Here is a 24,888-nt window from a genome sequence, read left to right as displayed (position 1 = left end):
AAGTCCCTGCTTGCAGCTTTCTGAACAGACCAGAGTTCCTAAAGATGCACACGTCATGCACCTTTCCCAACCATCGCACATTGATGTCGATGAAATGGCCCCTGTGTTCCACCAGCACTTGCAACACCATTGAGAAGTCCCTCTTTCAGTTTATGTTCTCTTTAGCAAGGTGGTCTGGTGCCAAGATAGATTTATGCGTTCCATCTATAGCCCAGCATGGCAAAACCATCCACTATGTCCTGCACGTTGCCCAGAGTCACCACCCTTCTTACCAAAAGTCTATTGATTGCCCTGCAAATTTGGATCACAATAGACCCCACAGTAGATTTACCTACTTCAAATTGATGCCCCACTGTAGTAAGTCAGGCATTGCAAGCTTCCGCAGAGCTATCACCACTCGCTTCTCAACTGTCAGAGCAGCTCTCATTTTAGTATTGCTGCACTTCAGGGCTGGGGAAAGCTCTTGACACAGTTCCTGGAAAGTGGCCTTATGCATTCGAAAGTTCTGCAGGCACTGCTCATCATCCCATAGCTGCATAACAATGCAGTCCCACCAGTCAGTGCTTGTTTCCCGGGACCAGAAGCGGCACTCAACCGTGTCAAGGTGATGTGCAACTGTCGCCAGCAACTGCGAATTGCTCCACTCCATGGCTTCCAGCAGGGCTGCTTGCATGGCATCACATTGTTCCGCGCAGTGGCTCCTGCTTCAGCTGAGTAAACAGTACCAGGTTTACAATGGCGCCACTGGCGCCATGGCACCGGGCCCAGGCTCCAAAGGGGCCCCGGCCCGGCCTGCTCTGCTTCGGCTGCAGTCCAAGCCCCTGCCAGCTCTTCTCCGCCCCTCGCCTCTGCCCTGCACCCACCGGCAACCAAGTTCCTCCCTCCCCCACCTATGCTCCGCCTCCTCCCCCAGAGTGCAGCGTTCCTGCTCCTCCCCCTCTCTCTCAGCGCTTCTCCCGCCACCAAACAGCTATTTTCCAGCGCTCTGGGAGGGACGGTGAGAGTGGGGTCGCAACGCGCTTGGGGGAGGAGGCGGAGAAGAGGCAAGGGGGGGCCTTGGGGCAGGGGGTTGAATCGGGGCAGGGCAGAGCAAAGGCGGGGCCCCCGCACTCTCCCTACATATACCCCCCCCGCTGTGAGCCGCTCAGGGAAGGTGGAGGGTGTGTGGGGGGGGCTGCTAGGCATAGCAGTTCCGGGGGATGCTGGGCATAGGGAGTCAGGGGCTGTGTGGCACAGCATGGGCCCATGCCCGAGGGGAAGGGGCATGCTGGCAGCACAGGGCTGGGTGGGCCAATGTGTGCCTGGCCATGGCTGGTTTGTATACAGTGCCCTTGCACTGGGCTGGGTGCAGCAGGGCCGGCCCCACCATCTATGCCCCATTGCCCCTTGCTGGCCCCTTGCTCTGGGGACTGACCTCCCCATGTTATGCTCCTTTACCCCCATGGGGGCCCACGAATATGTTCGACACCGGGCCCACAAAAGGTTAATCCGTCCCTGTATAAATACTGCAGGATAAGGCACAAGGTGTTTGCAATGCTCACAACAATGTACAGCTGTGTGGGGTCCATGCTTGCTGTGCTATAGCGTTTGCATGTATAACCCAGGCTTAGGAAAAAAGGTGCGAAAAAGCCTTAGTTTCTTTGCTGTTGATTTCAGGGAGACAGTGAGGTAAATGCATCATGGGAGGCTAATGCCATGTTCCCATAGCCACCCATGCAAATATTTTGGTCCCATAAGGTATTGCAATTCCAACCCAAAATTCTATTCAGCTTCATGCACTGTGGGATAGCTACCCAAAGTGCAGCACTCCGTGTGTCAGCGCAAGCCCTGCTAGTGAGGATGCGCTCCGCTGACACAATGAGCATAGTGGGGACACGCAAGATCGACTTGCTTAAATCAGAGGCTCAATGTCGACTTACATAAAATCGACTTAACTTTGTAGTGTAGACATGCCCTAAGGAGACAAAAGGTGGGAGAGAGCAGGTATTATTACATGAACATTGTCCATCATTACACTAGACAGGGTTTTAAGACTGTCCCAAATCTATAATTCTTTGTTTTAAATTAACAAAGGATACTTCTCCAACCCTCCCCTTCTTTTCAGATCAGAAATTCTGGGGCCAAGCAAGCTGAAGGCTTGTCTTCATGGGGAAGTTAGTGTGCAGCAAGCTAGAGTGTGAATTTAAAGCACTTTAGCTACTCCACACTAGTTAACTGGTCATGTGGACACTCTTACTGTGCGCTAAGAGTGCCCTCAGGTGGTCTAGTTTAGTACACTTCCAAAGTGCATGAAGCTAATGCACACAGAGGCATTCATAGTGTGCTATAAGAGTGTCCACATGGGGAGTTAGCCAGCAGGAACTGGTGCACACTAGCTACTCTGCACTTGTTCCCTGTGTAGACAAGTCCAGTTTCAAATGGATCAAAATGAGATTCTGTTTATTGAGAGTTCTTCTACTGCACCTGTCACCGCAGGACCTCACAAACTGAGCCAATTTAAGAATTAGTCCTAGGAGATGACTGAATTCTTGGCTTATTTGTTCTCCCAGCTTGGTCATGACCAGCAATGGATCTGGAGACTTCCAGCACTGTCTACAGTGTGAGCTAAAAGACTGTTTTTTACAGCCCGGAGCTATCACACACTCAGACTGGTGGCTGAGCTAGGTCCATGCAAACCACTCTTCAGTGTTCATATACATCTCCTCATCCTCCTGTCTTCTTTTCCTTGGCTGGTGTCTGGGCTATTGGCTTAGGCTAGAGAAGTGGAGTTTGCACGTATTCTGAAGGCACTGAGATCTGGGCTCCCAACATCCTCCTCAGGAAGGAAGTTCCATGGCTCTTAGGCCAGCTTTGTTCCCTGTTGTCACAAATTGGACTCTGAGGTTCCAGAGGAAAGGACGAATGAGACTAAAAAACCCTCTGTCCTTTCCCCTTCCTTCCTGGACATAAGTATGGGAAAGAGCCTTTTATTAAGCTCAACAGGCTAATATGAGGTCAGACTAGATCAGTGGTTTTCAAACTTTTTTTCTGGCAACCGAGTTGAAGAAAATTGTTGATGCCCACGACCCAACGGAGCTGGGGATGAGGGGTGTAGGGTGTGGGAGGTTTAGGTCCCATCACACTTTACTCACTAGATTTCATAGCTTCCAAGACCAGATGGGGACAATGTGACCATTTAGTCCAGCGGTTCTCAGACTGTGAGTTGGGACCCCAAAGTGGGTCATGATCTCATTTTAATGGGATCACCAGGACTGGTGTTAGAATTGCTGCGGGCTGAATCACCTCTCTCCTCCTCTCTTTTAGCAGTCTCAAGTGCTGATTCCATGGGGGTTGAAACCAGGCTGATACAACTCCACTTCTATCCCTTGTTATGAGCTGACTTGTCTGTGTGCATTTTATAGCTGATTGCTGGTGCTGGGGTTCATGTTTGCCCTGTAGTTTATTTTTCTGCTGTTCCACCTGCCATTCTGTGACACCAATGAAATCAATCTCTTCTATTGTGATGTGCTGCCTGTCTTGCTGCTGGCATGTGCCAATAGGTAGATCCACCAGCTTGTTATCTGCATCATAATCCTGACCATCCCATTCCTGATGAGCTCCATTTCCTATGTCTTCATCCTGTGAATCTGCTCTGCAACCATCTGACGCCACGCCTTTTCCAGCTGCTCCTCCCATTTAATGGTTGTTCTCCTGCAATACAGCTACTGCAACTTCATAGACCTACACTCCAGTTCCAGCTACTGACCAGAGGAAGGCTGGGTGATATCTGTGGTCTACACCTTTGTCATCCCTGTACTGAATCCTTTGAGCTACAGCATGAGAAACAAGAAGCTCAAGAAGGCACTGAAGAGAGTCATGAATTGGAAAAAAAATTCTGTCCCAGAGAGAGTGACCATTTCCCCCCTGCCTTTTCCATTTTGGGAACTAAATGGCTCAAGGAGGTCAGTGTCTCTGTGTAGTGAGCCGGTGTGGCACCCCTCCATCTCCGATAGGGCTGAGCTTCCTCCAACCCCAGCGTGGGCGTAGCCACCGGGTCCGGGGCCCGCCGCTCCGAGGTCACGGTCCTGACCCAGAAGTATAAAAGCCCGCCGGCAGAGCTCAGTGGAGCCCAGACTGCCAGAGAGAGCAGACGTCCCGGGCCGAGCTCCCGGTTGGGAGACAGCCGCAGGCCGCGAGCCACTTGCTATCCCCCCCACGCCAGTCGAGCCTACCTCTCACCAGCTACCCCGAGGAGGACTGGCCAAGCCTGCCCCGTGCCAGCTACCCCGGGGAGGACTAGCCAAGCCTGCCCCGTGCCAGCTACCCTGGGGGAGAGCTGCCGGCCCGGCCCCCAAGCCTCGCACCAGAGGAACTGATGCTGCTGGAGGTAGGCCCTGAGGGGGAAAACGGAAGTAGCCTGGGGGTAGCTGACCCCGGTCAGGCTGCAGAGGCCTGTGAGCCAATGTCAGTGTGTTTCGGTCAGGTTACCCCACTGACCAGCAGCGGCAGTAACCGCTGCTAGGGCCCCGGGCTGGAACGCAGTGGAGTGGGTGGGCCTGCGTTCCCCCCTGCCACCCTGCTCACGGGTGGCAGGCTTCCCCCTCACCCGACGCTCAGGTGTAGGACCCTGGGCTTACCCCAACTGGTTGTCTGCTCAGCCCCTGCACCAGAGGGCCTGAGCTGCAACTATTTGCGCCCTGCCCTGACCCAGGGCCTGGGCTCCTTAACTGCTTGTCTGCTCAGCCCCTGCACCAGAGGGCCTGAGCTCCTTAACTGCTTGTTTGCTCAGCCCCTGCATCCAAGAGCCTGAGCTGTGACTGTTTGTGCCCCACCCTGATCCAGGGCCTGGGCCTGCTTAAACTGCTGATTAGCGCCCAGCCCCTGCCTAAGGGCCTTAGCTCCCTGAACTGCGGGCCGCTCAGCCCCTGCCTAAAGGGACCTGAGCTTTGACCGTCTGCGCTATAGTGAGCCGGTGTGGCACCCCTCCGTCTCGGAGGGCAGAGCCCCGGCGTGACGCTACTACACTCGGATATGAAAGCTTTCATCTTTAGGGCATTGGTTCCAATTTGCCCTAAGGTTGGAGGGACAGGGCTGATTAAGGGGAATCAGGGAATGAGACATGGAGCCTTCCAGGATTAAAGCCCTGATTCCACTGCATCCCAGGTCAGTGGGTGACTCAGGAGAAAGGGCTATGAAGCACTAAGAGTCCAGAGAACTTGTTCCACCCTGCCCCTATGGGGGAGGGGGAATGAATGGCTCTTTTGCATGGGATATGGAGCCTTTCACTTCTAAGTAACCAGTGCCAATCTAACCACAAGCAGGTAATGATCAAGTCAGATGGTCTCACAAGCTACTGGGCTCGATACAGGGGTAACTGGGTGACATTCTATGGCCTGTGTTATACAGAGGGTCAGATTAGCCTTTAAAATTTATGAGTCTGCTGACTTCTCAGTGATCTGTATGAAATGAGTTGGAAGGGTCTCTATCAGCTGTCAGCACTAGAAAAGACGCCATTGCAACTGGCACTAACTGAGCCCTTATTCGCAGGGCGAGTAGGAAATCTAGGACTGGAGGGTTCATAGAAACTGAAATGCTTTCCATCTCTGGAAGTAGTCCTCAAAGGGCAGAGATGGAATGAAGGCACGCACAGTAAAGCAGATATTGTGAATACAGTCACTGCCAGACTGGACTGGACCAGTAGCCCATCTAGCTCAGTATCCTTTCTCTGACAGGGACCAGTATGATATGCTTCAACAGAAGGTGCCAAAATCCCTGGAGTAGGCCGTTATAAATAGAGGTGGGTGAATGTCACAATGCTTGGGTCTCTCATGGGCACCTCCTGATGACTGGGCACTGCTAAATCTGCAGGACGCCCCTGCTGGCACAAACGGGAGTCTATTCAATACTAAATTACACCAAGTGGTCTGTCTGCATTTGAAAGGATGGGATTTCTGGTGGCCCACTCCACGAGCCCTTTCAGTATTGTTTCCAATTCACTACCACTGGGAAGGGTGGAGGGTTGCAGCACAGAATGTTTAACTGCTCACCTTGGGATCTGTAAGTGCTGGTAATTGGGGAATGACCTTCTTGAGGGCAGTTTCCCTGAAGCTTTCCAGGAGTTCCTCTTGGGAGCTGTAGAGCTACTGTCTGCTCTCTCCCAGAGCTGCCCAGCAACTGTCTGGAACTTCCTGCTTTTAAACCCTTATTCCACCTGTAATGAGGTTGGCACTCACTTCTCACAAGTGCCCTCCTGGCTGATGGTTATTCAGCAGGTCTTCAGTGACTCATCCCTCTCACCGAGGTCATAGAATAGAATATCAGGGTTGGAATGGACCTTAGGAGGTCATCTAGTCCAACCCCCTGCTCAAAGCAGGACCAAGCCACAGACAGATTTTTGCCCCAGATCCCTAAATGGCCCCCTCAAGGATTGAACTCACAACCCTAGGTTTAGCAGGCCAATGCTCAAACCACTGAGCTATCCCAAATGCACTGTCCCCCATTCTGGGGTATAGTCTCTAGTTCTTTCTCATGGCCATGGTACAAGGCCATAGCACTAAGGCTTCCTTCCCGGAAACACAGCCTTCTCTAACACTGCAACAGGGTCCATCTCAGTACCCTCAGTTGATATGTCCTTTCTGGCAGCCTTCCATGGGCTTAGTCTTCAGTCAGACCAGCCCTCACTCAGTCTGGCTAGGTTCTGGGCTCAGTCATGCCTGCAGTGGGTTGTCCATGGTCCTGCTGCTTTTCCAACCAGCCAGGCACCCAGTACTCCCTCTTCAAGCTCCAGGCAGCAACTCTGCTTCTGCTGTTCCTTTTTATAGGGCCCTTCTGCCCCCTGATTGGCCACTCCAGCAGCCCCTCTGATTGGCTGCTTCTCTGCAGCCACTCTAGGCCATCTGGAGGACTGTCCCTCTGTTCTTTTCTGGGGTGCGGTGCAGCAGGGCTGCAAAGGCTCTAGGAGGGGGCCTCCGGACCTAGTTCACCACGTCACACCAACCCTGACATGACTGACAGGGCTGGAGGGAGAGGCCAGCCTTGCCCACAGCAGTTCTTTAACCCCTTTGTCACCAGTTCAGGGTTTACAGTCCCCATCACAGTGGAAAAAAAAGTCTTTTCCAGTTCACCGGCAATTCTGAAAAAATCAAGAGGGTAAAATGCATTTTGGGTTCATTCAAGGCCAAAGTTTTTCCTCAAATTTTTTGGCAAATTGAAAAGGAAAAAAAAAAAGGGGGGGGGGGGAATTGAGCCTTTTGAGTTTGACCATTTAAAACTTTATATATATAAAAGTAAAGGAAATTTTGAAGCAAAACAGTGAAACATTTCATTTAAAAAATGTCAAAACAAAATGTTCTGATTTTTTTTTTTTGGAAGTTTGCCTAAGGTCACCCAGCAGGCCAGTGGCAGAGGAACGAGTTGAACCCAGATCTCTTGAGTCCCAGTCAAGGGCTCTATCCTCTAAGGATCACTATCGTTTAACAGGCCATTTATATATGCACATATTCAATTTCCATCAACAATTGCAGTCATTGCAAAAACAAATTAGGTTCACAATTTTATGTTCAGATCTAAAAGCCTGAGTTTTTGAAATCTGACCCATTATCACGAGAGGAGCTTGGGGCATTTTAATTGCCACCCATGCCACTAAGACAGCAAGGACAGGGTTAGTAAGTCAAAGAATGAGCATTAACTTTCAAGGAATCTGTTTTATTGGTGATAAAAGGCATATATAATTATTTATTTCAGAGAGGAGGAGAGTACTGCAAGCTCTCCTCAGATGATGTCATGGTGTCGGGATGCATAATAAAAATCACAATGGACATGAATTTATTTTTTGTTGCTGTTCACTTTAAGCAGTGAATTTCTCGCTGCCAGACTCTAGCTCTCCTTTGGTTTCCATTGCAAGGCAACACTGTCTCCTGTGGTCATGTGCAGGAACTGCAGTGGCAATATTCCTTTTAGGTTCCATAGGGTTTCCTATGGTTTATGCAGTGATACAGATTTACGTTTTCCAGCTGTATAGGTGAAGTACCTCTCATCCTGTCATGGAATGACTAACAGGCAAAGCTCAGAAGCAAATGGAGAGCCAGCAGCTGGAGCATAATCATTAATTATTTCCTTATTAATGATCATAAAGATTGGATTATTTTGCCCTCGTTCTCAAGATAGACACACTATGCCACTCCTCAGCACCCCATAAAGCTTAACCTGCCTTTCGCTTTTACAGAGGACTATAAGAACTGTTTTAGGCTATCTAATCAGTGTGTCCATCCACACGCCAAAGAAGCCTGAGCCTTTTCTGCTCTTAGACAAACCACCTGTTTCATCCTTCTCTGGATACGGTTCCTAAAGTGAATCCTAAATTTCCTTAGAATCAAAGTAATGCTCCATAGCACCTGTCTAGATAATATCACAATCCCACTCCCAGCCCCTACCAGTGACAAGACAGGAACTGATGTCTTAGAGATGAAACATTCTTCAGCCAATGTCCAATATCCAAGAGCCATCCAATCGCCTGTTGTGTCTTCGGTGGAGGTGTCATTTACCGACCAATGGTCCAAAGTGGTCACTTTCTCTGGGACAGTATTGCCCTTCCCAGCGCTCTCCCCAGAGCATCCTTTAGGTCCTTGTTCCTCATGCTGTAGATAAGGGGGTTCAGTAAGGGGGTGACAAAGGTATAGACCACAGACACCACCTGGCCTTGCTCCGGGGAGTAGCTGGAGCTGGGGTGTAGGTATATGAAGCTGCAGCAACCGTACTGCAGGAGGACGACTGTCAGGTGGGAAGAGCAGGTGGAGAAGGCACTGTTCCGACCAGCTGCAGAGCGGATCTTCAGGATGGCAGCCACAATGAAGACATAGGAGATGCAGATCAGCAGGAAGGGTATAGTCAGGACTATCACACTAACAACAAAGAGGGTGGCCTGGTGGATCTGTGTATTTGCACATGCCAACTGCAAGACGGGCAGAACGTCACAATAGAAGTGATTGATTTCATTGGTGCCACAGAACGGTAGATGAAATAGCAGGATGGTCAACTGCAAGGCTAACAGGAACCCCAGAACCAGTGACCCTGACACCAAGCAAGCACAGACCGTCCAGTTCATAATAAGGGTGTAGCGCAGTGGGTGGCAGATCGCCACATATCGGTCGTACGCCATGATGACCAGCAGGATGCACTCGGCACTGCCGAGAAAGACAAAGAAGAACATCTGGGTGCCACAGCCAGCAAGGGAGATGGTGGCCTTCCTCCCAGACAGGAGGTTGACCAGGGCCAAGGAGGCAATGACAGAAGAATAGAAGATCTCCAGCACTGCCAGATTGGCCAGGAAGAAGTACATGGGGGTGTGGAGGGAGTGGTCAGTATGGACAGTGAGCGCAACAGTGGCATTCCCACAGAGGCTGAGCAAGTACACAAGCAGAAAGGCCAGGAAAATCAGCAGCTGCATCTCGAGGAGGGACGAGAAGGTTTGGAAGTGTACTTGTATCAGCTCTGTTCGGTTTTCATCCCCCATGGGACTTGCTGAGTGAGAAGAGTAGAGAGAAGCAGTTATTGCCAGCTATCATCAAAAGCAGAACATGAGCTGTCATCTGGGATGATCAGATTCAGTATCAAGAATCACAGACAAGTCCAGGGACTTGGATAACCTGTCAAAGTGAGTGTGGAATACCAGAAATGTAGGTGAGGAAGGGATCCTGAGAAGTCATCAACTCCAGCCCCCTGTGCTGAGGCAGGACCAAGTAAACCTGACCAGTATTTGTCCAACCTATTCTTAAAAATCTCCAATGATGGGGATTCCACAACCTCCCTTGGACGCCTGTTCCAGAGCTGAATTACCCTTATAGTTAGAATGTTTTTTCCTAATATCTAATCTAAATTTCTAAGGCTGTAGATTAAGCCCATTGCTTCTTGTCCTACCTTCAGTAGACATGGAGAACAATTCATCACCAGCCTCTTTATAACATCCCTTAACATATTTGAAGACCATTCTCAGGTTCCCCCTCAGTCTTCTTTTCTTAAGACTAAACATGCCCAGTGTTTTTAACCTTTCCTCAGAGGTCACCTTTTCCAAAGCGTCTATCATTTTTGTTTCTCTCCTGAGGTCTCGCTCCAATTTGTCCATATCTGTCCTAAAGTGCCGCACCCAGAACTGGAGACAGTACTCCAGCGGAGGCCTCACCAGTGGCCTCTTTGGAGAAGAACAACATCATCTGGTTGCCTTGGCCAACAAGGGTGGTGATAACCTTTCTAGTCAATTGATTTAGGCTCCTTCATGCTTAAAATCCCATTTGAAAATAAGAATTAGTCTCTTATGTCATTTCGGTGTTTTTGAAAATTTAGCACCAGATGGATAAACTGCAACTTTTAAAATTTGTACAACTTGATCAATTTGACATCCATGAATATTGTCATACAGTACCAGATTTACCATGGCTCCATAGTGCTGGGCCCAAGCTCAGAAGGGGGCCCATAACACTCACTTCCTCCCCTCTTGCAGCGCTGCAGAAGCAGAGCCTCAGAGCAGCAGGGAACCAACATGAGAGCTGAGAACCCAAGGGGCCCTGGGAACTGTAGCTCCTTGGCCAGCTCCCTGCCTAAAGAGCCAGCCCTGGAGCAGGGAAGGAACTACATTTCCCAGCATTCCCTTGGCAGCTATCAACAGGAAGGGAGGGGGAGGAAGTGGGGAAGCTGTGAGACCCCATGCACTGCAGCTTGCTGTGAATGGAGAGCCGGCTGCTAGAAGGGGCTGGCACTGTGAATAGGGAACAAGTATGCCCAAGGAGCTTTGGCTCAGATATCACCCTCAGAAGATTTCCCCAGACTGGATTAGGGATGATGGTGTGACCCCCCCTGGCAGCCCCCAAAGAAGGAATTGGGTGGACTAAATGGACAGTGCACCTCTCTAGCTGAAGCCTAGCAAGGGAGATATGTGGATCCCGTTGTAGTCCACGAAAGCTTATGTTCTAATAAATTTGTTAGTCTCTAAGGTGCCACAAGTACTCCTGTTCTTTTTAAGGGAGGGAAGGCTCTACTAGAGGACCTGGGCAGCTTTAGATACAGTGCAGGAGGATTTCCACTTCTGAGCCATGGAAGCAGAAATTGGCTTTTCCTTTCCAGATTTATCTAATATTCAGAAAGGGAATCTAGCACCTGCCTTCCAGATTTAAACACTCTCAAAATTCAGGAATGCTCAAGCTTAATTTAGGATGCTGTTACTTCATTTCTCCCAAATCAAATATACGAGCCACTGTAATTTGCTGTAGAAAAAGTAGGATAAAATTGAGCAACAAATGCTGGCATCTTCCCAGTGCTAACTAGGGCTCGAATTACTATTTTCAAAAGCCATTACCATTTTTTTTTAGTTTTGTTTGTTTTAAAAGAAGACAATAATATTGCACTGGCAAATTCCCCACAGAAATGAAGAGTGGAACAAAAGAATAACAAAGACACCTCAACTTTTCCTTATTTATGTAGGACAGTCTTATAATATGGATCCAGATATCCTCCAATCACACAAGCTGAAAATTGTTCCACTTTACTGCAATTCTGTAACCATGCGGGAACCAGTCCTGTCTGCGTTCTGTGCACATCCAAAATTCCTACTGAATTCAGAAGTGCCTTGCTTTTGTAACCAAAAAAGTTCCACAGCTAGCAAATATGTTGATATTTTCAGCTCTTGTAAGCGAAGCAGGTTTACATTGAGTAATTGGGTGGGAAGCCTCTCAGAAAAAGTTAGGTGCTGTAGGAGGTGTTGCTTATTCATTAGGTAATGTGAGACCTTCCTATTACAATAGTAAACCAGTGGAGCATAGAATGCACTTTGCTCCTAGAGTCTAGAATGTGGTCCTTTGCTTCTACACGCAGCCCATTAAAGACAATTAAAAGACTCCCACTCACTTCAACAGGCTTTGGACAGAACAGGTTATACACAGGGTAACTCCACTGTCTTCATAGGGTCCTGGTCCCACAGCAGAGCGGGGCCATGTGAGCTGCTGCTCAGGGATGGGAGCCCCCTGGAACTCCAGCCTCAAAAATCATTCTGGCTGCACTTTCTGCTCGACTATGTGCTAGCTGAGGGGTGCATGGGAATTGGTGGCCTCTGCTGCAGGTGATGGGCATCTCAGGTACTTAAAGCCATGGCCTAGAAGAGGAAAGTGCCTAACTGCAGAGTCTGCAGCTGTCTAGGGCCAACGCTGAGGATTTAGAGTCCATAGTGCTGCAGTTGTAAGGTTCAAGCATGCTCAGCCTTGGAATTGCCACCCCTCCTTAGACTAGTAGCTACAGCTATCTAAGGCTGGCCTCTGGCAATTGGCCCCATGGCTGTAGCCAGAGAATCTGCAGGTGGCTCTGTGACTACTGGGGGCCATTAAGCTAGGAGCAGATAAAAAAACTGGAGTTAACCTCAAGGGACAGAGGTCACCCATAGGAAAGGAATGTCAAGGGAAGCAGGGAAAGAGGAAACAGGTCAGGCTTGCAGGGGAGAATAGTGTCCAAGGTAGAAGGGAAACAGGCATGGGGAGAGGTGGTGGTGACCAGGCAGTAGACTAGTAGATGGGAGCAGAGGGAGAAAGGCTGGTGACTTTAAGTTCCCAGGGACTGTGTCCTCACTTTGGGGAAATGGTGTTTGCAAGTGGCTTGCTCAAATGGTAGGATGGGTGCTGAGGGAGGCATTTGTCAGAACTGATCAGGTATCTGCTGGCTGTGGAACTTTATTGAGCTGAGACCAGAACCATATACAGTGACTGGTGACATAGGGTGGTACTGGAGACATGGCTATAGAAGGTCTGAATGAGGAAGGAGATAAATTTGTGGGAAGTTTTCCCTGATTACTATGAAAGTTCTGCCTACTGTGGACACTGGTAAACCCACATGGGTGTACAGCTCAATGAGAAAAACTGGGGGCTGAGGGAGCTGTGTATGGCAGTGCATATAGTTATGTAGAGGTGTGTGATCAAAATGAAAAATGTCTCTGAGATTCAGTACCGGGTATACTAAGGCACTAATGGCAGTGCCACACCAGACCCACACTCAAAGCTCTCAATGACTACATGGGGGCCCACACTGGAGCCCAGAAAAGGTTAATCCAGCCCTGTTTTCATATATGTAACTTCCACCTTTTTTTTTACTCAAAGTATTCAAAAAAAAAAAAAGTGAGACATGCTCTAAAACATTTGAAAGGAGTTGTTGGTTTTTTGGAACTCTTAAAGCATCTGTTACCTGTCGACTCTGTGTTCTTGGGGAACCAGAGTGCAGTATCCAATCTGTCAGATTCACGAAGGACACCCCCTCACACCCAGACTCTGCTTGAACCAAAGCCGATCAGAAGAAAGACTTACAGAAAGCAATGAAAAGACAGTGGGAGACCCACCTCAACCCCTCCGGACAAGGGTGACAGGATTAAGGAAACTCCCCTAACCTCATTTGCATCAAGAGACATCTCCATTAGCATATAGAATGGAAAACAGAGATTCTAAGCCAAGAACCATACTGAACTAGGGTTACCATATTTCAACAATCAAAAAAGAGGACGGGAGGAGCCCTCCCTAGCCCCGCCCCCGTCCTGCCCTAGCTCCGCCCCTGCCCCTTCCACTCCCTCCCACTTCCCGCCCCCCTCAGAACCCCCAACCCTCCCCCCCACTCCTTGTCCCCTGACTGCCCCCTCCTGGGACCCCTGCCCCCCAGGACTCCACCCCCTACCTAAGCCTCCCTGCTCCTTGTCCCCTGACTGCCCCCTCCTAACTGGCCCCCTAGGACCCTATCCCCTACCTATCCCCTAACTGCCCCCTCCTGAGACCCTCCCCCCATCCTAACTGGCCCCCTAGAACCCTACCTCCTACCTGTCCCCTGGCTGCCCCAACCCTTATCCACACCCCCACCCCCAGACAGACACCAGGGACTCCCACGCCCCATCCAACCACTCCCCACCCCCTGACAGCGCCCCCCCAGAACTCCCGACCCATCTAAACCCCTCTGCTCCCTGACTGCCCCCTCCTGGGACCCCTGCTCCTAACTGCCTCCAGAACCCCACCCCCTAAGCCTCCCTGTTCCTTGTCCCCTAACTGCCCCCTCCTGAGACCCCCCCCACCCTAACTGCCCCCTTGGACTCTACCCCCTACCTATACCCTGACTGCCCAAAACCTTACACCCCCAGACAGCCTCCCCCGAACTCCTGACCCATCCAACTCTGCTCCTTGTCTCTTGACTGCCCCCTCCAGAACCTCCCTGCCCCTTCTCCGACCCCCTGGCCTCCTTACCCTGCCGCTCAGAACAGAGTGCTACAGAGCGGCGGGCTGGGCAGCAGGGGAGGGGAGCAGGGGGTGGAGCTCCAGACTGCTGGAGGCCCAATGCAAATGGCCGGCCAGCGATCTGCAAATGCAGGGATGGGGAGGGAGGGAGAGAGAGGAGGGGAGTGGTCTCAAGTTGCAGGGGAGAGGAGGGAGAGGTGGAGGAGGGGCTCTGGCTGTCAAGAGCCCTGTGCGAGTGGCATGATCCGGCTGGCTGCCCTGTCAGCCGCATACGCTCTGCATGGGGGGGAAATCTGGACATTTACAAATTACCCCCGGACGCTATTTTTAACTCAAAAAAGCCAGACATGTCCGGCAGAATCCGGACGAATGGTAACCCTACACTGAACTATGGGACCAGAAAAGCAGGAAAGCACTGCATGATGGGGGATCTCTGTTCCAGATGTTAATGAACCCATGTCTGCACACACCCTTCTTAGTAGTATCAGACCAATTCTGTAATCAGGGGCAGCTCTAGGCACTAGCAAAGCAAGCAGGTGCTTGGGGCAGCACATTTGCAGGGAAGGCAGCAGGCAGGGATCCAGCATGGGAGCTGAGAACCAACAGAGGGCCCTGGGAGCTACAGCTCCTTGTTTAGCTCCCTGTCTATAGAGTCAGCCCTGTAGCAGGGAAAGAACTACATTTCCCAGCATTCCCTTGACCACTATCAACAGGAAAGGGAGGGGGAGGGAGTGGGGAAGCTGAGACCCCATGCACTTGCTGTGAATGGAGAGCTCACTGCTAGAACAGGGTGGCGCTGGGAATGGGGAACAAGTATGCCCAAGGTGTAGGCTTTGGCCCAGATATCCCCTTCAGAAGACATCCCCAGCCTGGATTAGGGATACTGGTGTGACCTCACCTTGCAGCCCCCAAAGAAGGAATTGGGTGGAATGAATGGACAGTGCCCCTCACTATCTGAAGCCTAGCAAGGGAGGTACGTGGATCCCACTAGAATTTAAAATGAAAAGTAAGGGAGGGGAGGCTCTACTAGAGGACCTGGGCAGCTTTAGATACAGTACCAGGCGCATAGGAGTTGTTCCACTCCTGAGCCATCGAAACAGAAATTGACTTTTCCTTTCCAGATTTAGCTAATATTCAGAAAGGGAATCTAGCACCTGCCTTCCAGATTTGAACACCTCAAAATTCAGGAGTGCTCAAGCTCAATTTGGGCAGCTGTTACTTCATTTCTCCCAAATCAAATATACTGATCCACTGTAACTTGCTGTAGAAAAAGTAGGATAAAATTGAGCAAGAAATGCTTCCCAGTGGTTATTAGGACTGGAATTGCTATTTTCAACAGCCATTGCCATTTTTTTTTTTTTTTTTTTAGTTTTAGTTGTTTAAAAGGAAGACAGTGATATTGCATTGGCAAATTCCCCATAGAAACAAAGAGTGGAACAAAAGAATAATAAAGGCACCTCAACTTTTCCTCATTTATGTAGGACAGTCTTATAATATGCATCCAGATATCCTCCAATCAACAAGCTGAAAATTGTTCCACTTTACTGCAGTTCTGTAACCATATGGGATCCAATCCTGTCTGTGTTCTGTGCACATCCAAAATTCCTGCTGAATGACCCGCCCTGGGAGCGAGTTACCAGTGACCCAGGACTGGGGCGGAAGGAGGGTGCAGGGTGGGGGGAAGCCCAGAGCTGGGGCGGCAGGGTGTGTGTGGGGGGGAGCCCAGGGCTGGGGCTGCAGGGTGTGTGGGGGGGAGCCTAGGGCTGGGGTGGCAGGGGGTGTGTGTGGGGGGGAGCTCAGGGCTGGGACGACAGGGGGTGTGTGTGTGTAGGGAAGCCCAGGGCTGGGGCGGCAGGAGGGTGCAGTTGGGGGGGGGAGCCCAGGGGGCGGCAGGAGGGTGCAGTTGGTGGGGAGAGCCCAGGGCTGGGGCGGCAGTAGGGTGTGTGGGTGGAGGGGCACTGGTGGGGGGAAAGGGGGTAGCCCAGAGCTGGAGCAGCAGGGGGTGTGGGTCCGGGGGGAGAGCCCAGGGCTCGGGGAGCCCAGGGCTGGGGTTGGGGGCAGCCAAAAATTTTTTTGCTTGGGGCAGCAAAAAACCTAGAGCCGGCCCTGCTGGTAATAAATCCTTTATTGGTATCCAAATTACTGAAGCTGCTTAATTGCATTGTGAGCTCCCGCAAAGGAACACTGCCCATAGCCAGCAATGATCAGTTTCTATTGTGTAGCCTGAACAAAACAACCTTGGTATACTCCCTTGAGCCATCAGTTTACCCATAAACAAATCTAGTTTTCTCCCTTGAACCACTGTTCTTTTCCGGCAAAACCCCCTGCCCATGCTCAAGTAAGTGTTCTGATGCCTGGATCCAACATCTGCATCAGCATGATCAGTCAGGAGAAGATGAAGTCCCAATGGAACTGATGCAAATGTTGGATCCAGGCTTCAGAACACTTACTTGAGCATGGGTAGGGGTTTTTGTCGGGAAAGAACAATGGTTCAAGGGAGAAAACTAGTCCGGTTTGTCCAATGTACATGGCAGAGGGGCATTGCTGGCACATGGCATATATCACATTGGTAGATATGCAGGTGAACGAGCCCCTGATGGTGCGGCTGATGTGGTTAGGTCCTATGATGGTCCCAACAGCCACACTATCAGGGGCTCGTTCACCTGCACATCTACCAATGTGATATATGCCATCATGTGCCAGCAATGCCCCTCTGCCATGTACATTGGACAAACCGGACAGTCTCTACTCAAAAGAATAAATGGACACAAATCTGACATCAGGAATTATAACATTCAAAAACCAGTAGGAGAGCACTTCAATCTCCCTGGTCACTCAATAACAGACCTAAAAGTGGCAAGTCTTCAACAAAAAAACTTCAAAAACAGACTCCAACGTGAAACTGCAGAACTGGAATTAATTTGCAAACTGGACACCATCAAATTAGGCCTGAATAAAGACTGGGAGTGGTACACACAGTTCTATGCCTCTTTTCCATCAAACCCAGATGATGCATCTTTGCTTTCCCAGTGCCTGGTAGAGAGCAATTCTTAGATAAAGGCAAGCAGGCAGAAGCTTAGTTTGGACATAAGGGAGGCACTGATAATGTGTTAAGGGAAAGTGGGGTGATTGTCCTTCCTATCCTTTCATTTAAGAAGTTTTCAGTTTGTGATGCCCCTTGTGTCCCTTCCATGAGTGCAGTACTGGCAAGAAATTATTTCTACTTGCACCACTGTGATCAAGAGATCCATCCCCTGTTACCCATTCCCAGCTTCTGGCAAACAGAGACTAAGGACACTATCCCTGCCCATCCTAGCTAATAGCCATTGATGGACCTATCCTCCATGAACTTATCTAGTTCTTTTTTGAACCCTGTTATAGTCTTGGCCTTCACAACATCTTCTGACAAGTTGTTCCACAGGTTGACTGTGTGTTGTGTGAAAAAATACTTCCTATTGTTTGTTTTAAACCTGCTGCCTATTAATTTCATTTGGTGACCCCTAGTTCCTGTGTTATGAGAAGGAGTAAATAACATTTCCTTATTTACTTTCTCCACACGAGTCATGATTTTATAGACCTCTATCATACCCCCCTTAGTGGCCTCTTTTCCAAGCTGAAAAAGCCAGGTAAGGGAAGACATTTGGTATCTAATATTAACCCAGGGGAAGAGTTACAAATCCAGGTGATCACTGATCTGGAGGCAAGCCTCGGAGTGGATCAGAAGCACTCGTACTGCCCTATAATGGTCTAAACGGATCTATGCAAGGAGACAATATCTGATTCAAGGGGCTCTTTAAAGTAGAAGATAAAAGCATAGCAAGATCTGAAATTCAAACTACAAATAAAACAACATTTTAACAGTGAGGGCAGATAACCTTTGGACTATTTTACCAAAGGGAATGATTAATTCACCATCACTTGAAGTCTACAATTGGAGACTGGTTATCTTTCTAAACCACAATTTATCTGACGTGATGGCGTCACTTATGTCAATAATTTCCTCTACTATAGGAATTAATGTCTGAAATTCTAAAGTTTGTGATATGCAGATCAGATTAGATTATCATGGTCTCTTCTGGATTTCAAAATCTCAGAATCTCTTAGTTAGAGGATGACTTATTTCCTGAAGAATGTGGGTTTATAACTCTTCTAAAACTCAAAACTTATTATTGTTCTTATTCAGATAAATGTCCAGACTTTTTGGAATACTTCTAAACTCTTGGTCTCAATATCTTGTAGCAATGAGTTTCAAAGGTTAATTGTGCATGAGGTGAAAAAGCATTTCTTTTATCAATATTAAATTTGCCACGTTCCACTGGCATGGAATGAGCCCTCATTTTTGGACTATGAGAAAGTGGCTTGATTTTCAAACACTGAATTTAGCCAGCTGGGTTACAGCAGGCAAAGAAATCCAGCATTGCTATGGCAGGAAGAGCAGGGACCTTTCCTTTTTACTGGGTCACGTTTCTGATCCTTTACCCTGAGAGTGATTAGAGTAACTGCTGTCAAAATAGATCCCCATCTGCCTCTGAAAAGAGCCACATTTGGGTCCCCCCTCAGAGAAAATCTGTTCCCCTATTTCTGCTTTTCATTAGGAACATTATTATGCTAACTACTTCCCCAGCTAGCTATCTGTTTGTCCCATACCCAGAATGGTAACTCAGAAGCAGTGTTCCTGTCCTGTTCCTCACCACCAAAAGCTGACAAAGAATATGAGAAATGAAAGATCATTGCAGATAACAGCACTGGGAAATTGTACAGCACATTCTATCCCACATGATCTCAGGGCCCCTTATGAACGTGGAGAGGGTAAATATTATTCTCCCCATTTGAGATAAGAGGAAACTGAGCTTTCCACACTAGTCCATTTTGCTTCCCTAAACCTGGGGATGGACGGCCTTGGAGTGGGGAGCATGTCTTACCTCCTCTCAGAAGCAAACCCAGCAACGGTCACTCCCTTCCCACATCCCAGTACTGAACATCTCCCTGTAGCCCTGGAGCTTTTACATGCTGTCTGGGACCTTAGGGAGCTGAGCTGATGAAGCAGCGTCCCACTGCTTCTCCCAGGCAGGCAGCAGGAAGGGGCTGCTGGAATAAAAGGCCTGGCTCTGTTTTTACTGATATTCCTATTTGGCTAGAAGTCCCACGGCCCTTCAATGTGAGAATGCCCAAGCAGTGTCTCACTGCTGAGGGGAGCTGAGAGCTTCCATCTTCACATGGAAGCTCCACCTTTGGGCAGCCTAGATACAGTTCCCAGAACCCTCCCCTGCCTTCCTGAGGCCAATTTCACCTTCCAAGTCTTTGAGGACATTGTCCCTAGAGGAGAGAACTTAACCAAGTACAGTTTTGATTGTCTCTGGGAATCTTCCCCTGGAACAACATCTTTCGCATCTCCGTTCCCCACCACTCTCCTCCGGGATTGCCAACCCTAGCAGTTCAAAAATCACAAGTCAGCCTCTCCCCCCTGCCAAAATAATCATGAGATTGGCTCAAAATTCATAAGAGGTTTTCTAAAAAAGAAAAGTAAATAACGCTTGGTCTGCTGATTGTCGAATCCCCCTGCCCAGGGCATGTGACATTAGTGTTGCCATTTTACAGCGAAAAATATTATTGTTGACCATTGTGCCACTACGTCAATTAATGTTGTGCCCCAGTTCTCCCGTCAATTCTGCACCTCCAGCCCTAAGCAATTCATTTGTAGTTTACCCCCATGCAAGCCTTCACATGTGTCCCAACCCCATTAACTCTGCCTACCCAGCCATGCAATAATTCTGCACCCTATATGTGTGCCCCAGCCCCACATCTGCCCCCTTAGCACACCTCTGCTCCTCCTGCAGCTATGGAGGCTCTTTACCCTTTTCCAGGGTATCTTCACCCCCACCTAAGGCCTGGGGGAAGGCAGCTTCAATGGGGGATTCTCTTCTCCTCCTCCCCCAGACCTGGTGTTGTAGGGGTGCTGGTGTGGGGTCAGAGAAGGGGAAGACTGACCCATTCTTCACTGGAGGAGAGGGAAGGATTGGGGACCTACCACAAACTGCTGGGCGCTTCCTCCCCTTCCCCTCCTGTGAGAATAGGATCAGCTGCTCTCTTCACACTCCCCAAAAACTTCTCTCCAGAGGGGATTGGAGCACCCCTGCCTGCCTTCTGCAGCAGCCCTGATTGGCTGCTCTATCCCAGGAGGTGAGGCAATAGGGAAGACAGCCAATCAAAGACTGGTTCCCCCCAGGCAGGACTGGAATTCCTGTGATGATTGGCGCTTCTTGCCTCACTGCCAGACATGCTCCAGCTGGGGCCTAAGTCCTGTGGCTCGTGAAGAATTCCCGTGGGCTGATGGCACTGCTCCCCCTCCCTAGGAGATACAGAAACAGACAGCCAGGGCTTGAAAGGAGCAGCTCACACGGAAGCCAGCAGTGAGGTAGGGACTGGAACTGCAACTGCGCTTGGAGGGACACACCCAACCTGCAAGGACCAGACCAGGAGCCAGGCAATCCAAACTGCAGGCTCCAGGGAGTCTGTGCATGGCTGGGATGGTTCCCATCTCATCTGGGAGCTGAGCCCATACAGTGGCCACATTTGGAAGGAGGAGCTAAGGGACCAGAGCCAGATTGACAGGCCCCAGCAATCAACTGCACACCCTGAAGAGCTTGCAGCTCTCTGGGAATGCTCCCAGGTGTAAGCTGCACTGGAGTAGGGACGGTGGTTGTGGGAGAGCGCTTGCTGCAGGGAGTCGGGTTAGATCATCTGGAGGGGAATCTGCCCCTCAATTGTTCCAAGCAGCAAGGGGAGACTTTTGTTTCTCTTGCCCAGAGGACTTGAGCCTGATCCAGAGCCCCCGCTCCATGCAGGAGAGACTGAGCCTGCCACCCAGCTGTGCCTACTAGGCCTCCCCTCCACAGGGAGCCCACGGATGGCTATCAGGGACCCCCTCCCGCCAAGAGGGAGAGAGACTTGCTTTAGAGCAAGGGATACCTTCTCATCACACTCCAATGCCAGTCAGCAACTAACACCTGTGGGGGAACTGAGGGCATTTTGTTATTTTCACTCTGTTAGTGGGTATTTCATGCATATCACTGGGGGATGGTTGGTTACTCATTGATTTGAGAACCTTCATTCCCTTTCCCTTCTTTTAATTTTACAGCTACTGCTTTCAGGAACAAAATGTTGTTTATCCTTAAAATCTAGTGGTCCTTGATTCCCTATTTTGGTCACAAACTGTACCTGGGCATTAAGGCCTATTGGTCAGAGCAGAAGTGGTCAGATCTGCTGGTCAGAGCTGGAGTCAGGAATCAGTAGCTGGAGCCAAGGGTCAGGAATCAAGCAGGGTAGCAGGGCTGGAGTGGACTAGGCAGGACAGGAGCAAGGCTGGGAACCAGACAGGATCAAGGGTGCAGCAGGGCAGGCACAGAAGAAATCGCAGCTACAGGCGTGTACATTGAGCAGCCAGAGATCTGTTGTTGCTGTTGGACTTCAGAGCAGGTTTGCTGCCTTCCTTGGCTAGTCAGGCAGAGAGGCCAATCAGGGGCCCTGCTGTGGCTCAGCTGTGCATAGGCTGCCTCGAGACTGGACAGGTGCAGCTGCAAGTCCCCTTTCCTGCCAGTGTTTATGAACTGTAATGTCCTAGAGGTCATAGGGATTGATATTTATTTATGTACCCCGCCTCTAGGTGGCGATGCCAAGCGCTAAGAACCCAAGGCCCAGTGGTCTAACCTGGGTCTCCAAATCCCTGAGGGAGGGAGGGATAAGTGGCTTTACCACTCATAGGGATCAGGAGAAGACTCCAAACAAAAGGCTCTAAATTCCACTCTCTCCAGAGAAAGCGGCAGATTAGCCACTCCTTCTTCTCTTCAAAAATCCAACCACAGCGTAATCAGGCTTCCAGGCATCTTCCATGCCAGCCTACTGCCCACACATACATCCCCCCAACCCCACACACGGCCCTCCTAACTCACCTCATTGCACACAGCAGTACAGCACAGGGCATCGTAGGCCCTACATAAATGTGTCAACTCTTTTTTGTTTCTTCTGTAATGGGGCAGAAGAGTTTTGGGGAAACTTCCTCCCTAGCACTCCAAAACAGGGAGTTCAAACCAGATGACACCTTCAGTTTGAATTTCTCCTCACATAGTCAGAAGCCATTTGATAAACATCCCCTTTTGTGGTTCACCTAAACGCTGCTTAATATACTTCCAGAGTAATACTTAGCACCCATACAACCCTTTATAGTCTGAAAACACTGTCAAGAGGGCCCCTAAGTAACACCTAGACCATGTCTACATGATGGGGACTATAGCAACATAGCTATAGCTGTGCCTGTACAATGCTGTATCTTAGGCCACGTCTACACTGCCTGCCAGATCGTGAGGACGGACAGGTAAGTCGAACTAAGATACTTCAACTTCAGCTACGCAAATAGCGTATCTTAGATCCATACCCCCCCCCCCAGTGTAGATGAGCCCGTAGATGCAGTCTACAGTGACAGAAAGGGTTTTTCCATTGCTGTAGGAATACCATCTACCTCTTCCATTGACCTAGCTGCATCTATCATGGGGGTTAGTTTGGCATAGTTATGTCTCTCCCAGGTGTGGATTTTTCACCCTTCTGAGTGATGGAGCTACGTCAATCTACATTTTAAGTGTAGACCAGGCCTTAGAAAAGAACCCGTGAAGTAGGCAGAGAAACTGACACTTTAAGATAAAGGCACAGATCCTCAAAAGATATTCCGGCCCTAACTCGCATTGATTTTAATGGGAATTAAGCACTGAAATGACTTTGGGGATCTGAGCCAAAGTGATTTGCTAAAGCCAAAGAGTGATTGAGCGTCAGAGCCAGGACTGAAACGCTGTGTCTCCGGTCCTCCAGCTCATGCTGCCTTCTCTCTGAACTGAAGGCCCAGCACCACTGCCCTTGCAGTTAGGCATATTCCATTCTCATTTCCATTGCCCTGCTTCCCTAGAGGGAGCAGTGATTGAGAGCACTGCAAAGGCTGGGCCTGGGTTGTAGAACAGCTGTTCTGTAAGAGACCTGGATTTGAGTCTTATTTCCAGTCTCGCTCCTACGTGGGGGAGGCATCTTGAGGAAAGAAGCATCTGACTTTATCGAACAGTAACCCCTCTGGCAAAGGGAGGGATGACATTGCTGGGCCCCAGAAGGAGTTTCAGGTTTATCACCTACCATGTCACTGACAGGATTTTGTCAATTTTGGTCTTTACTGTCTGTAATAATGAGTTTTCCAACCCTTCACATGGGCAACTATTCCATACTCTAGTCTAAGAGGCCCCACTCTTACATGAAATCCAGCTGAAATTTTCCTTTTATTCAGTTCCTTCCCATTCCACCTAATCACAATTCCTCACCTTTCTTGGTGTTCATGTCCCTGACAGACTTCAGCTGGTCATAACAACCCTCACCTCACAATGATGGTGAATAAAACCTTAAAATGTGAACTGATACCTGTTTTTGTGGGCCGATAGCTTGAAACAGAAACTCACAGGTCTCATACACCTCAATATGTGTGGGGATGTATCATCCCTACACCAACCTAATGAAAAGTTCCATGAGGAGGTAAGGGTCACGATGGGACACTTGCCAGGTAAACAAATCATGGCCTTATGTAAGGCCCCCTGGTGGTCTAGGATTATATAAGATGAGGTAAACAAATCATGGCCTTATGTAAGGAACAGTTGAACCAATCGGTGTGGGGCTATACATGTGATAAACACATGATTCTCCTTCTTGTCCAATCGGTAGATGTGTTATTATAGCCTAATTGTGTTATGTAATGTTGAGAAAAACTATAAAAGAAAGCTTGCAATAAACAGAATTCGGATTCAGCTTGCAACCACATTGGTCGTGTGCTTTATCCGCTCCGCCTGGAACCCCACAAATGGTGATCCCGACGTGATTCGGCTTGGACATCAAGGCAGCCAGGACTTTGCCCAGAGTGAGCTAGCAGAGATCATACTAGACACAGCCGCCAGTGGAGCAGGGATCAATGTTCTCAGACAGTAGACCCAACAGGTGTTGTCTCAAAAGCTGAGCAAAGAGAAAGCAGATCCAACCAAAAAAAAGGATCTGAGTGGTCAGACTCTATGTCATCTCTCATGAAGAAACTGGAACAATTGAATTTAGATATTGAAGAGGCTCTCAGTGCTGGCTCTTCTCCTTCCAGAACTCCTTCTTCCAAAAAGCGCAAACAGCCATGCCCTGTTAAGGTGGAGACAGGCCTTCTTCACAGAGATAAAGGGAATCTGTGGGAATAAGAGGGCAGGGTACCAAGATTTAAATGGTTTGCCAAGCTCAGTGTCAACTGGAGCACGACCAAAAACTGAACATGGTTTGAGAAAAGGCGGAGGTGGCAGCCGCGGCAGGAGGTACCGGAGGATACCGGCTCCTGGTCGTCCGAGAGAGACGTTCGTGAGCTCACAGCCGACTGAAGCGTTCGGTGAGAAAAGGCGGAGGTGGCAGCCGCGGCAGGAGGTACCGGAGGATACCGGCTCCTGGTCGTCCGAGAGAGACGTTCGTGAGCTCACAGCCGACTGAAGCGTTCGGTGAGAAAAGGCGGAGGTGGCAGCCGCGGCAGGAGGTACCGGAGGATACCGGCTCCTGGTCGTCCGAGAGAGACGTTCGTGAGCTCACAGGTGAGCGGCTGCTTTTAATAAAATGGGCT

General features: G+C 49.6%; 1 protein-coding gene across 1 annotated transcript; it reads right to left on the bottom strand.

Annotated features, from left to right (window-relative positions):
• Positions 1-8,542: 8,542 nt before the first annotated feature.
• LOC128835352 (olfactory receptor 10V1-like) lies at positions 8,543-9,490 on the bottom strand. Its single transcript, XM_054024761.1, has one exon. It carries the CDS (start codon positions 9,488-9,490, stop codon positions 8,543-8,545), a length of 948 nt encoding a protein of 315 aa, XP_053880736.1.
• Positions 9,491-24,888: the final 15,398 nt, after the last annotated feature.

The sequence above is a fragment of the Malaclemys terrapin genome, chromosome 4 (genome assembly GCF_027887155.1).
Source record: "Malaclemys terrapin pileata isolate rMalTer1 chromosome 4, rMalTer1.hap1, whole genome shotgun sequence".
Classification (NCBI taxonomy): Eukaryota; Metazoa; Chordata; order Testudines; family Emydidae; genus Malaclemys; species Malaclemys terrapin.
The sequence above is the reverse complement of the archived record's forward strand: the minus strand, read 5'-3'. Positions and strand labels throughout refer to the sequence as shown.